The 14,785-nt window shown below is 48.5% G+C and overlaps 1 protein-coding gene across 1 annotated transcript in view; it reads right to left on the reverse strand.

The window, feature by feature from the left end:
* Nucleotides 1–371: 371 nt before the first annotated feature.
* Nucleotides 372–14,785, reverse strand: part of CAPN9 (calpain 9) — a 56,155-nt gene continuing 41,741 nt past the window's right edge. Inside the window, exons 13-20 of the mRNA XM_002760907.6 lie at nt 14,551–14,631; nt 11,559–11,616; nt 9,176–9,240; nt 8,609–8,677; nt 8,185–8,263; nt 6,221–6,337; nt 3,355–3,413; nt 372–560 (exon numbers count right to left, since the gene is read on the reverse strand). Of these exons, the coding sequence (XP_002760953.5) occupies nt 534–560; nt 3,355–3,413; nt 6,221–6,337; nt 8,185–8,263; nt 8,609–8,677; nt 9,176–9,240; nt 11,559–11,616; nt 14,551–14,631 (555 nt within the window). The 3' untranslated portion in view covers nt 372–533. The remainder of the gene's footprint in view (nt 561–3,354; nt 3,414–6,220; nt 6,338–8,184; nt 8,264–8,608; nt 8,678–9,175; nt 9,241–11,558; nt 11,617–14,550; nt 14,632–14,785) is intronic.

Genomic DNA, 14,785 nt, shown 5'->3' on the forward strand with positions numbered 1-14,785 from the left:
GTTACCTTGATCCACTCTTATCAGAGATCCACTCTTGTCCAATTATCAGAAAATTATCTGATGTCTTCCCCCATAAGGAAGCACACTTAGGATGCAGAAATGCCAAATAATGACCTCACCCCTTTCTCCCTCATCTAATTCCACATACACATTTATAAAAACATGTTTTATAAAGGATGTCTGATCACAATGACTGGAGCTACATGGAAGCCAGGATTCTGTGCATTAGAACTCTGAGTAATTCTCCGAGAAGGAAGGGAAATAGAGTGTGGGAAAGCTAGTGATGCCTGAACCTGGGTGCAAGTGACAGGTGTTGCTATCAGCCACCTTACGGCAGTGACTTTACAAAGGACTAGCACAGAATCAGAGAGTATATCTGGGTTCATTTCATTCTTCCCAGATCAAGATGGAGAAGGGAGAAGGCTGGATGATGAAAGGGCTGGGTGCAAGCGTTCCACGCCAGAAGAAGTTCTGAAGGTCAAGGTCCAAAAGCCAAGATTCAGCTGGGCAGGGTGCATCTCTACCAGGCAGCCTCAGATGTTCATCGCCAAATTGATGAACTGGGAAGAGACAGAGAGAGAGAGAGATGAGGGCTCATTGTCCTTCCATGTTCCTTCCAGCCTCAAGCTCAGGAGAGGTCCCAGTTTGCTGACATCACAGGAAATCTGCTATTTGATCATTTTGCCTACACACCTGGATGCCTATCTCAACAGGAAACCATTTAAAGAAAATAAATGAATTCTCGGCACTTGGCATTTTCTGGAGGTCCTGAGCCCTTTCTGAGTGAGCTCACATTGAGCACAGATGGTATGACAGAGATGGGAAAATGTGTTTTCCCCCTGTTAAGAGGATGGCCTCGCTGAGGCATCGTGTGCAGGGAAGTATTAAATGGCTTTTCCTTGTTGATGAGGGGTCCTCTCAGCTTTGGGACAGAGGTGGCCCTCCACCACTGAGGGGCTGCAGAAAGTGGAAGCAGGTTCTGTAGCTGGGGGGTGTTACAAGTGAGCTGAAGAAGTAGGATGCAATTCCCCTTCATTTTCTCTCCTAAGTACCCCCTGCCTCCTCCTTTCAGCAGCTTACTTATCATTGCACAGTGACTTGGGAGAACGTGATTATCTGAGACTTTTTTTTCTCCACTCTCTGTCCTCCTTCCTGGGCACAGCATATATAATACTGGGGCTACTGCAATTAATGATAGGTGCACAGGCTCTTTCAGTAAAGTGATGGCAGGTGAAGCCAACTCAGCCAGGAAGAGCTCCTGTTGCTTCCTGGGATGGGTCGCGGGAGGAGACGGACTTTAAAACAGGGAGACTTCAACTTGGCTGCACGCTGGACTCACTAAGGGAATTTTAAAAATACCAATTGCTTGGGCCATCCCCAGAGATTCAGATTTAATGGATCTGGGAAGGGGCTGGGGTATCAGGATTTTTAATCCCAGGTGATGCTAACGTGGAGCCAGATATAAGGATGGTTGTCCTGCAGAGTGATGATACGGGGCAGGGCAGGAGCCCATTCAAGCCCCCACACCTGTGGGCACTTGGGCTGGAGGTGTCCACGCTTCCACCTTGAACCTGAAGCAATGGAACCCTTCCTCCATGCTGCTGGTGCTCTGAAGCCTTCGACTAGTTAGGAGGCCACTGAGTAACAAACCTTCCCACTCTCTCCTCCCACCCTGGACCAGGGGCAGCCATCACACCTTCTTCATGTTGTTTTTTAGTGACATTATTTATCATTTATTTTAAAGTAAATAATAAAGGTGGACCTAGGGGTCTCTATATACATATATATATCCCTTCCTTCCTTCCTTTCTCTCTCTCTCTTCTTTCTTCTTTCTCTCTTTCTTTCAAGATAGGATCTTGCTATTACTCTCATCCAGGCTAGAGTGCAGTGGTGAGATCATAGCTCACTCAGTCTCAAACCCCTGGCCTCAAGCAAGCCTCCCGAATAGCTGGGACTGCAGGTGCACACCATCATGCCCGGCTTCCTCTTATTTTCATAATAGAATAGTTTGGGTATGCACATCTTTCTTTGGAGTCTTGGAGTGATCAAAGGAGGTATAGTTATTAAATGTGTTCTACATGCTGAAGGTGAAAGACAAAACTAGAGAAGAAAAATGCCCAGTTTATGTTCTCAGTAAAATTATAATATGTCCAGGGATATGAGATACACACATGAGAAAATTAGTGATGAGTCACCATAATTGCCAAATTATATACTATTATAGAGCAAACTTTTTGTGTAATATTAGGGCCATGTCACTTTCTGAAAATGGTGAAACCAAGGCACGGAGCAGTCTGATTAATCAAAATCAGAGCACAAAAGAGGGGAGGAGGTACAATCCCTCTAATACACAAACTGTGATCAACCTCTTCATCTTGAAATATTCAATAAAATGTTATCCAAACCCAAAGTTACGACTGAATTTGGAAATGAGCTGACTGCGAGTGTGATGGACATCGGTGGAGAGAGAAACCTCAGTGACTGGGGAGGAGGCAGCAGCTGCCTGGCTTTGGTGGTGTTAGGTAGAACAGAAAGGAGAACTGAAAAGAAATATTCAGGGAGGTAAAGAAGGAAAAGGGAGATAACAATTACAGAGACCATTGAAGCAAACTGCTCCACAGTTTCCCCTCTGCCTTTGGGCAGGAGAATGTCTCCAGAGTGTTCTCAGACTTTATGTGCACAGGAATCACTGGGGTCCTGTGAAAGGTGACTTCCATTCAGCAGGCCTGGGGCAGGGCCTGGCACTCTGCATTTCCAACCATCTCTCCTAAGTGACGCATATGCCAGTGCTGGCCCGCAGACCACCCTCTGAGCAGCAGGGGTCCACAGGGACCCTCTGGGGAGAGGGTGACTGAAACCCCCTGGAATCCTTTTTCCACGCCTCTGACACTCGGACCCGTCATCTCCCACCCCCATTGTCATTGCCCTGATGGCCCCGGTAACTGGCCAGTTTTGCACTTGTTGGAGTTTGGGGGAGCATCATGGGAGCCACAGGACAACATGAGCAAGGGGGGTGAGCAAACTGGCAGCTAGAAGGCAAGCAGGCTAAGTTACCCAAGTGACAGAAGGAAGAGAAGGACACGAAGGCAGTCTGCTCACGCACTCCAGTCAAGGCAATTAATCGCTCTATGCCTCAGTTTCTACCCTGCAAAATGGGGATACTGCTGGTACTTAGCTCACAGAATTATTGTGATGGTTCAATTGATTATTTAATAAGTAGTGTCTCAAAAATACTAGCTATTTTGTTGTAATCACTCCCACAGCTAGATGTCAGCCCTCACATGAAATCATGTGTTAGCAAATATTTATGGGGCATGGCTGGGCCCCTGAGCAGAGGGTCTGGATTGGCCATACCTCATTTATGTTGAGATGAATGAACTCCTTGTTTTTCGTACTGAGAGCCTGGAACACCCCTGATAGGAGAGACGGGAGAAAGACATCCTTGTAGAGACAATTCCTTTACCAAGTTGGGTTTCCCAGGAACCAAAGGGCCTTTCAGTGGAGCCTGTGGGGAAGCTGCTCCATCTAGTGGTAAACAACGACTTTTGTCAAGGGTGGCGGTGGGACTCGGGCTGGCTGAGGGGGAATTTATCTGAATCGATGGAAGCCTTCATTCTTGCAGCAAGCCAGTGGTCGCGTAAGCCAGTCAGCCAGGCAGCAGCTCTGGGAGCCAAAGCATCTCCCCTATCTTAACCTTGTGGGGGGTACAGGTCCCTTGAAATCCATAGGCCCCAGAAAAAAAGCACATGTAAGTAAAGTTTTGCATGAATCTGAAAGTTGTTAGTCTCTCTTTTGTAGGAAGGGACTGTGGATGCTGTCACAGGACAGGAGTTCTGCGGCACAGGAGAGCATGCCGGCACTGAGCCAAGGGCTGGGTCTACAGCATGGTGTCACCTGAGCAAGTCACTGCCCTGTTGGGGCCTCGGCCTCCTCACCTCTGGAAGACGAGGTCAAGCCAATCAGCCCTGGCTTCACTTGAGAACCACACGGGTAGCTTTAACAATACAACCCAAAGCAGGGTGGGGGACTGTCACTGAACACAAGAAATGCAAGAGACCCAACAACCAAACATGGTGAATGCATCTTGTGTGGATCCTGAGTCAAGCAAGCAACTGTAGAAAGGCAGCCTGGGAGATTCTGGCATGGACCGGGCACTAGATGATGTTGAGGGTTTGCAGAGAATGTTTTAGGCATGCAAATGGCATGAGGATGATGCTAAAAACAAGCCTATCAGCTTGAGATATTCAGATAAATTGACAGGTTCTGAGATCTGCTATTAAACTATTTAGGGGGGAAAAGTGCACGTTGTGGGAGCACAAAGAAAAAGCAAGATGATAACTGTTGAGGGTGGGTGTAAAACACCTGGCAAATTTGTATAAATCCCGATGCTGTGTGCCACCCTGAGACTCTCATATAATTGGTCTTCTGTGCAGCCTGGTCATCAACATTTCTTTAGGCACCCCTGGAGTTCGTAATGTATAGCAAAGTTTGAGAAGTGCTGGTGTGGGGTGCATGGGAACCTATTATGATTCTTTATATGTAAGTGGAGGGTTGAAATTTTTATAATAAAAAGTTAAAATAATACTGGAGTAAAGCTCTGTCCTTGGTAGTTGTAAAAGTTCTCCAGGCAAATCTAATGTGAGGATCCCAGAGTGCGTGGTGTGAAGCCTGAAGGGTCTTCACCCTAATATTCCTCTATTATGAGAAAAAGCTGAGGCACTCCCAGCCCACTTGCTGGGAAGGATTAGGCCTGGGTTGTTTAGAAAGGGTAAGAGCAATTGAGAGAAGAGAAACTAGCAAACCTCATTGTTTCTAGGGTCAGCTCTGACCGCCCTGTAAGTCTAATAAGTGATTCTCTTTCAGGAGGGGTCTTTCTAACATGTCCCTCTCACCAGCCATTTTCCCCTAACGGAAAGCCCAGCTGCCTGGCTTGACATACTAGGGGCTTTGGGGCCTGCTCGCCTCTCTCTGGTTTTCTTTCATAATTTCTTAATCAACACATATTCATTGATTGCCTGCAAATTACGGCTCTCCTGGAGTTTAGAGTCTAGAGGGGCCGTGCTTCAAGCAAGCAATTAGTGTTCTATCACCAAAGAAGCAGAGGGAGCTGTCATGCTGGTAACCGAGGGTCACAGCCCCGGCCTTTTTTTTTTTTTTTTTTTTTGAGATGAAGTCTTGCACTGTCACCAGGCTGGAGTGCAGTTCGGCTCACTGCAACCTCCACCTCCCAGGTTCAAGTGGTTTTCCTGCCTCAGCCTCTCGAGTAACCCAGATTACAAGCAGGTGCATACCACCATGCTTGGCTAATTTTTGTATTTTTGGTAGAGATGGGGTTTCATTATGTTGGTTAGGCTGGTCTCGAACTCCTGACCTTATGATCCACCTGCCTTGGTCTCCCAAAGTGCTGGGATTACAGGCCTAAGCCACCGTGCCCAGCCCCTTGCCGTTAAAAAAAAAAAAATCAAATATTCATACCCTGAAGTGGCCTATGGAACATAGATTAGAAAATACCAAGCAGGACCAGATGCATAATTTGTAAGGCCCAGGGCAAAATGGAAATGCAGGGCCCCCTGCTTCAAAGTTATTAGGCTTTCAAGATGGAAATGCCAGAGCATTAAACCAAGCACGAGGAAGGCACGGTCTCTTAGCAGCTGCACAGAGGGAATGTCCTCACAGCCTCCCTGGTGCTGAGTTACAGGCCCTGGACATGCTTCATTCGTTCTCACCTTCAAAACCACAGGTAAGGGGCGGGATGGCTATGACGATAAACTGCAACACCGAGGAAAACCGGCACATGATCTCGGTCTCCTTTCAGTGGAACAAATCTTGTCTGAGATAACGGGGTCAACGTCTAGGCCTTACAGGGAAGGGGGAGGAGGAGGGACTGAGACTCTCCTGTTTCTACATGCTGTGATGGGATTTAACCTGAAATTGAACCTTTCCTCAGACACAAGGCACAAACCTGCTCCTGCCCCATCATCCTCCCGCAGAGGCACTGCAAATGTATGAAGACAGGCGATGCTGAGAAATGCACTGCAAGGGAGGCTAGCACATTCTGCCCCATAGCCAACCGCACAGTCCCACCTGTCCCCACGCATCAGGCCATGGCTCTCTGTGGTCCGTCTCTGCCATTGCATTCACCAGGCTGTTTCTCATGCACTCACAGAGGGTGACTGAAGATGCCACCTGAGGTGCACCCTCAGCCTCGCTGGACACTTACGGCTCGCGTTCTCCAGCCGGACCAGGCAGTTGAGGAAGTCATCGAAGTCCAGCTGGAGCTCCTCATCCGCATACCTGAGCACGATCAGCTGCAGGAGGTGGCTGCTCAGCTGAAAGCCTGTGGGGAGGAAGGAGGAGACTCAGAACCCACCGTATCTGAGCCCCGAGGTGTCTGCACCTTCGAGGGAGCTCACAGGCAGCCGAGGAGACGGCTAACAAGAGGGAGCCACTGTTCCACTTCTCAAAGCTGGGGTCGCCAGACCCAGTGGGACTGCTGCCCTTGGTGTGAATGCAGCATGAGAGTGTGAATCTGTCATGCTGGGGACTCTCAGGTGTGCTTTCTGTGTTTAATGCCTTCTGAGTTTAGTGAGTTTGTGATCTTAGTTTTGATGCCAACATCACCCATAGGGTCTCGCTGACTTTACAGGAAGCTTTGTTTGGGAGAACTTTGCACTGGCTGGTGTCTGAGCCCCACACTCATTCCTCCACCCGTCTTCCCTCGAGTTCTGTGTCTCACGTCACTTCCAGCTGTGGCCCTAGAATGTTTCTCAGAGGGGATGCTGCTGCCCCCGGTGAATGACACTGCGCCAGGGGCCCATTCCCACACATCCACGATGGGAGGGGAACACCAGGCTGCGACCAGGAGGCCTGGATCTGAGGCCTGGCACTGCTCTAGCCATGGCATATGGGTTCAGTTCTTTGGGCTTTGGTTTCCTCATTGTCAAGGGAGGGGTCTAAACAAAGTGAAGTTCCTTCAAGATCCGATATTTAGTGCTTTGATTTCTAATCAGTGCCCTTAGAAGTGATTTCTTTCCCCCTTTCATTTTGGTCTACATGTTCACTTTTGAGGAAACATTCGCAGGAATGTTCAGAAATCCACCCAGGGTCTTTCTGCTTCTTCCTAATTACAGCGGAGGAGCAGGCGGGTCAGAGACAGAGCACAGAGTCTCGAGCCTGCATGGCAGTCGGGGTGTTTGGGGCTAGAGGAGGAGGATGTGGTGCGATCCCCCCACGCCACATCAAGGTAGGAAAGACCCGGCCATGCCCCTCCTTGCTGAGTGCTCTCTTTCTTCCCTGCTCAGTTCCTACTCCTACCCTGGAAACACTGTCACCATCCTCTAAGAAAGTCCAGTGTCCTGCTCAGCCTGGCACTTTGCTCATTTGTAAGTCATCTGATTTTCTTCTCCCTCGCATAGGACCCGAGATGGTCCTGGCTATGTATACATCATCCTTTTATCAGGCCTGAGCCTGTATGTTTCCAAATTTTTGCTTTCCTTGGGAGGGAACCACTTTATAAGGTTCAAGAGGCCTCCGTCTGCGAGGTGTGCTTGGTAAGAAGCACAGGTGGCCCGGCGTGGAAGGGCTGCTGAGCGCCCACGGAAACTGTGGCTGTGTGCGCAGTACACGGGACCACAGAGAGGCCAACAGCCATCCAGCGGCGGACCGAGGGTGGAAAATGCCAGCTGGAGCCCAGCCTTCATGAAAGGGAGCAGGGTATAAACTCAGTCATCCAGTTTGGATTCCAAGGGCCACAGGTGGCAGAGGGACGTGTGGTCCCCAAACCATGGGCACTGCATGCTTGGTCTCATCCATGATAACAACCATCTATTTAAGAGCAGAAATTAGAAGTCTGGAATCACGGCAGCTTGCCACCAATGAGCCATGTGTAGGTGCTGGGCCAGAAAACATGATCAGAGGCTATGAGGACTCCAGAGGGCAAGCCAAGTTCATTTTTAGCAGATGCATTTACAAAGCTTCTACCTATGTTCACAGTGGTTTAAAATGAGGGCCCTGGTGTCAGCAAGTGAGTCCTGGGTCTGAACCCTGGTGCTGCCACTCCAAGGGTTGTGACCTTAAGAAGCACCAACTGGGCTCCGAGGCCCACCCCCTGAGCAGCAGAGAGAGAAGACCTGCCATCTGTTCAGGTCTCCATGGGCAGTCAGCCACCTGCATTCCAGTCTTTACCTGCAGCTTTCAGGGCTGTCCGCAGCTCATAGGTAGACATGGTGCCGGACTTGTCAGCATCAAACCGAAGGAAAAGGTTCTAAAGGGCAGAGAGCAGAGGCATTGAGAAGGAGCGTGCCTGAAAGGCATCACCGATGGCAGTAAGCGGGTAACATCCAGCCCAGAGCCCAGGGGAGATACCCTCCAGGGGCCGCAGAGGCTACAGGTGGGCTGGGCCTTCCTAAATAAGTCAGTTTCCCTTTCATCTTTCTTTTCGTTTTGGGTGGAAGCACAGTGGTACTCCCATAAGCATTGTAATAGCATGGCTTCTCCCCTGTCCAAATACAACTCCTCTAGCCGGCAAGCCTGCTGCACCTTTTAAAATCCCCTCTGCTCTATGCTCGCGGGGTCCCCCAGAGGCCCCGCCCTGCTCCAGGTTACATACAATCCACTGCTTCAGCTTGTCCCAGAACACTTTGAATTCATCAAACTCCAGCTTCCCATTGCCGCTGGTCTGTGCCATGTGGGTTAAGGGAGACAACGTGAGCAGCGTTTCAACCTGAGGCTCCTGGTGGGGCCTCAGCTCGGGGACTGCAGAGGGAGAGGGCTGAGGGCTGGCCTAGGTGACACAGGTTTTGGACCCTGGGGAAGTGGTTTTAATGATTAAAACACAAATCTCTGAAGAGGGGAAACGGCAGAGGTAGGATGGGGGTGGCCCCAGAAAGTTCACAAAAACAGGACTCTGTTCCCTTGGACGGGATCCCAAAGTGGCCAAAAGACTCCCAAGTCCCTTCAAAAGGTCCCCACCCCTGCTGCGGGGCAGTCTTCTGCATCTTGATTCTGATCCAGTTTCAGCATGGGGTCCTCCAGTTTGGGTTATTTTCTGTGAAGAAGAACATTCTGCTGGCTAAGGATGTCATGTTCTCGGAGCGTCCACACTATTGAAAATCACTCTACTGTGCTTAAAGCCCAGCATCAGTGTCTGCTTCTGCTCAAATATTTGGAAGGATACGTCCATCAGGGAGATAATGTTTTTACAGGAGATCAGGCTTAGCTTCTTGAATTTGATGTCCTTTTCTGAAATTGCACATGAAAGCTGAATTCAATTAACCCCAATAACATAAATCTATGTCCTCATCTGCTGAAAGCCCAATCATGTGGCTAAATCTGGGGCTGTTGGGGGCTGTGATGTTGCAACTCTCTTAAGATGTAGGATTAAAAGTTAATAGGGCCTTTCAGAAGGAAAATTGGCGAAATGGGAACAAAGCAACAAAAGCGGGAATATGCTTTCATCCATGTATTCTGGTCTTAAGAATCCAGAGCAAAGAATTACATACGAAGACTTCTGTCATCACATTATTTGTAGTGGCAAAAACTTGGAAGTGAAATAATGACCAACAGAAAGACATGGTCAATATCTTAGGCTATGTCTATTTAATGGGGTATTATACAACCCTTAGGAATCGAATTTTTGAAGCATATTTAATAGCAGGATTTAAATTTGTTGGAGAAATTTGTATTCCCATATTACTGCTGGTGAAAATGTGAAATAGTCACTTTAGAAAAGAGTTAGATAGTTTTTTAAAACATTAAACATAAACAATCCTCTTGGCTGGGAGCGGTGGCTCAAGCCTGTAATCCCAGCACTTTGGGAGTCCGAGGCGTGTGGATCATGAGGTCAAGAGATCGAGACCATCCTGGTCAACATGGTGAAACTCCGTCTCTACTAAAAAAAGACAAAAAATTAGCTGGGCATGGTGGCGTGTGCCTGTAATCCCAGCTACTCAGGAGGCTGAGGCAGGAGAATTGCCTGAACCCAGCAGGCAGAGGTTGCTGTTAGCCGAGATCGCGCCATTGCACTCCAGCCTCAGTAACAAGAGTGAAACTCCGTCTCAAAACAAAAAAATAAATAAATAAACAATTCTCTTAACTAAACATATAGTTAAGAGGATGGCTGTGCTACCATGTAACTAACCATAGACTGTTGCATGATGATGGGAACATCCTCATAACTATATACTCAAGAGTAGTGAAAACACATGCTCACCCAAAACACTTGCACAGGAATATTTACAGTTGCATTATTCATAATGACCAAAAACTGGCAACAACCTTCATAGCCACCAATATGAAAGAATAAACAGAATGGGGCCCATCCATACGATGGAATGTTATTTGGCTGTAAGGAGGAATGAAGCACTGATACATGCTACAGCATGGATGGACCTCGAAAACACCATGCTGTGTAAAAGAAGCAGTCAGAAAGGACCATGCATTGTATAATTCCTTTTTTTTCCCCCCGAGATGGAGTCTTGCTCTGTTGCCCAGGCTGGAGTGCAGTGGCACAATCTTGGCTCACTGCAACCTCTGCCTCCCAGGTTTAAGCAATTCTCCTGCACAGCCTCCCAAGTAGCTGGGACTACAGGTGTCCACCACCAAGCCCAGCTAATTTTTTTTTTTTTTTTTTGGATTTCTAGTAGAGATGGGGTTTCACCATGTTAACCTGGCTGGTCTTGAACTCCTAATCTTGGGGGATCTGTCTCGGCCTCCCAAAGTGCTGGGATTACAGGCATGAGCCACCGCACCCGGCCTATGATTCCTTTTATATAAAATATTCAGACTATGTAAATCAAATCTATAGAGAAAGACAGTAGATGAGTGGTTGCCTGGGGCCGGGGAAAATGGGGTACAGGGTTAACACTGTTAGTGGGTGAAGGGTTTCTTATTGGAGTGATGAAATGTTCTAGCATTATATGTCTATGCATATGACACACATGTACATATATGCAGGTACACATATGTTAAGAGTGGTTATCTATGATGGTGAGATCATTTCTGATTAACTTTGTCATTAGGCTTTTCAGCTTTTTTTTTTTTTTTTTTTTTTGAGACGGAGTTTCGCTGTCGTTACCCAGGCTGGAGTGCAATGGCGCGATCTCGGCTCACCACAACCTCCGCCTCCTGGGTTCAGGCAATACTCCTGCCTCAGCCTCCTGAGTAGCTGGGATTACAGGCACGCGCCACCATGCCCAGCTAATTTTTTGTATTTTTAGTAGAGACGGGGTTTCACCATGTTGACCAGGATGGTCTCCATCTCTTGATCTTGTGATCCACCCACCTCGGCCTCCCAAAGTGCTGGGATTACAGACGTGAGCCACCGCGCCCGGCCGGCTTTTCAGCATTTTTAAGAAATTTCTACTTAAACCTGAATCATTTTGGGGATCAGGATACAAACAACAACAGCTATTTTTAAAGTCTACCTACAACTCAGCCCTGGGAAGCAGGTCTGCAGCTCGGAGGAGCAGGGAGCGTGGGGGTGGCGGGAGGGGACCCGGGCAGTGTGGTTGCTCATCCCTCCATAGGTGCCCTGGGACCCCGATGCGGGCAGCACTTACTCTTTTGCAGCACAGCATTTAAAACATATTCAAGCTCCTCTGCTGTCACCTCCATGTCCTGTTGAAGTGGAGACGATTGCTTTTTACAGCCCTTGGCACCTTCTTTTTTAGTTTTTTTTTTTTTTAAATCAGTTCTGAGCTTGATTTGGCTCTAGTGACAGACCAGCCTTCAGGACCCTGCTGTGGACAGATGCCCCTCTCCTGTGAAGCTGCGGCCACAGGTCTCATATGTCACATGCTTCAGGGACATGCCAGCCCAACTAGGAGAGAGACATCCCAATCCAGGAAAGCACATGGAAAGCCGGGCAGGGCAAGGCAGTGGTTGCCCAAATTCCCTGAGGATCAGAACCACTCCTGGAATTGTCCTAAACTCCTCAGATGCTTCTTATGTTGGAGGTAGTTTGGAGACCAGTCTGAGTCTTCCTCTGCACAGTAGAACTGCCTGGAGAGCTTTAAAACAGTCCAGCATCTGGGGCTAAACCCAGGGACCTTTGAAATCAGATGACCTGGGGATATGTTCCTGTTTTTAATTCTGTGCTAGGGACTTATTTAGAAAATGAAATACCGCATGTTCTCACTCATAGGCGGGTGATGAATAATGGAACACATGGACACAGGGAGGGGAGCACTACATACTGGGGTCTATTGGGGGAATAGGGGAGGGACAGCAGGGCGGGGAGTTGGAAAGAGATAGCATGGGGAGAAATGCCAGATATGGGTGAAGGGGAGGAAGGCAGCAAATCACACAGCCACGTGTGTACCTATGCAACTATCTTGCATGTTCTTCACATGTACCCCAAAACTTAAAATGCAATAAAAAAAAAAAAGAATAAGGGTGAATTTCAGAATCACGGATCTAAGACATTCCAGGAAATCTCAGCAGGTCTCGCCCCAGAAGCTGATTAGAAATGGAGAGTCTCAGGCCTATTTTTTTTTTATACAGGGTCTCGATCTGTCATCCAGATTGGAGTACAATGGTGTGACCACACCTCACTGCAGCCTCTATTACCCAGGCTCAAGCAATCCTCCAACCTCACCCTCCCAAGGGTGAGGCATGCCCACCATGCCAGGCTGATTATTTTTGCAGAGATGGGCTCTCCCTGTGTTGCCCAGACTGCTCTTGATCTATTGATGAGGAATCTGTGTTTTTTCCCAGGATGCCCAGGTGACTGTATGCACATGCGTGTTTGAGTATCACTGATATAGAGCTCATTTTGGTCAGGATTTTGTGCTAGCTGTGCAGGGGTGCACTGCGGGGTGCTTCTGAATATAAAACATTCAGAATATGTAAATCGAATCTATAGAGAAAGAAAGTAGATGAGTAGCCTGGGACTGGGGGAAATGGGGTACAGTGTTAACACTGATGATGGGGAAAGTGTTTCTTGTTGAAGTGATGGAATGTTCTAACATACGTCTCCGCATATGACACATACGTACATACATGCAGACACAGATATGTTAAGAATGGTTATCCTGAAGCCTCTGTGCCTAGGGAATGGGGATATGGGATGTTTGATGTTGGTAAGAAAGCCCTGCTTCAGCCAGGCCCCCACTGAAAGAGGAGGAAAGAGAAATGGAGCCACGTGCCCAAGTCATCCAACTGCTTGGAAGAAAGGCAGGATGTGAGTGGAGGAGGTCAAAACTCTAGAGGTGCTCTTTTGGTTGTTAATAAAGATTCATTGAAACTCCTGCAACATTCCCCACTTCCCTCCCAAACTCTGGATCTCTCTCTGACAACTTCTATCCCTCCTGCATGAACCTCTTCAACTCCTCTGAGCCTGTCATGCTGGGTGTGACCCAGTGTGTTCCAGAGAGCAACTGGAGTAGGGAGGTCACCACTGCCTTCCTCCCTCACCGCGCTCTGTCTGCCCAGGGCTGCACTCAGCCACCTTCCTGCTGTACTTTAAGCAAAGTCACATGAGACCCCTTTTCTCCATCCCATCCTGTGGTCGCCTGATCTCCCTGCCTTGCCTGTTTATTGCAGTGCATAATATACTACCATTAGATACCCCCTAGGTTTACATATCACCCCTCCAGGTGACCCCTTTCATAATTCAGGAGCCCCAGTTTGGGGAAACATAGGAAGCTAACGGAGTCATTAGCACCTGGACGTTAATTAGTTTATCAGCTCATCTGATTTATGGCTCCCAGCGAGCACCTGTGGGGCAGTTTCTAGAAAGACTTCTCTCCTCCAACCCCAGCAGGTGGAAGGAAGCCTGGATATGTGTGGGGTTCTCCATCCAGGATCCCCAAAAAGGAAGCTGAGCAGTGGAAAGGGCTGGGATGGGGTGGGGGACCAAGGAAAGGAAGTTGCAATTTAGTAGGGACCCCTTTGACTAGAGCAGAGACAGTTCTAATGGCAGTGACTTACTTCCAGGCTGAGTTCAAAGGAGCCACCTCTTCAAGGCTTGATCTAACCTCCTAAAGAAAGCACCTGGGGCTAGACGTGATAGCTCATGCCGGTAATCCCAGCATTTGGGAGGCCGAGGCTGGAGGATTGCTCAAGCCTAGGAGTTTGAGACCAGCCTGGGCAACATAGTGAGACTCTGTCTTCAAATTTTTAAATTAGCTAAGGATGATGGCAGGTGCCTGTAGTCCTGGCTTCTCAGGAAGCTGAGGCGATAGGATCTCTAGAGCCCATGAGTTTGAGGCTGCAGTGAGGTAGGCTAATACCACTGTACTGCAGCTAGAGCAACAGAGTGAGAACCCTGTCTCAAACAAAACAGAACTAAAAATTAAAAAAGCATCTGGTCCCATTCCGAGCTCCTTTGGGCTCACTGGCCCCATCCACGGTGGCAGACTGTGTAAGTAAGAGATGTTGTAAACAAGGCGTCTTCCGACCTTCAGTGGTCAGTGCTGATCTTACTTTGCAACAAGCTCCACCATGCCTCAGGACGACGTCGCTGACCAACCCCATGACTGCAACCCTTTGCTGGGAAGCCAGGCCCAGGCCTTCAGCCCAGTATGGAGATGGAAGCAGGGCGTGTCCTACCTCACCAGCAACCTGTTTGAACAGAGCTCGAAACCGCTGCTCCTCCTCTGTCTCCTGGTCAGATGGAGTTGGCTTTGGAGGCTAAAAAACAGCCAAAGAAACTTGCACCAAATGATCCACAAAAAAGAAACATGACAAAAATAGCAGGAAAGAAGCCAGGACCCTGTGTGCCAGCCCCATGTCCCCACCTGATGCAGTGTGTGCAAGCTGTGTCTCGTTTAGCATAAGGAACGTT

The sequence above is a fragment of the Callithrix jacchus genome, chromosome 19 (assembly GCF_049354715.1).
Source record: "Callithrix jacchus isolate 240 chromosome 19, calJac240_pri, whole genome shotgun sequence".
NCBI lineage: Eukaryota > Metazoa > Chordata > Mammalia > Primates > Cebidae > Callithrix > Callithrix jacchus.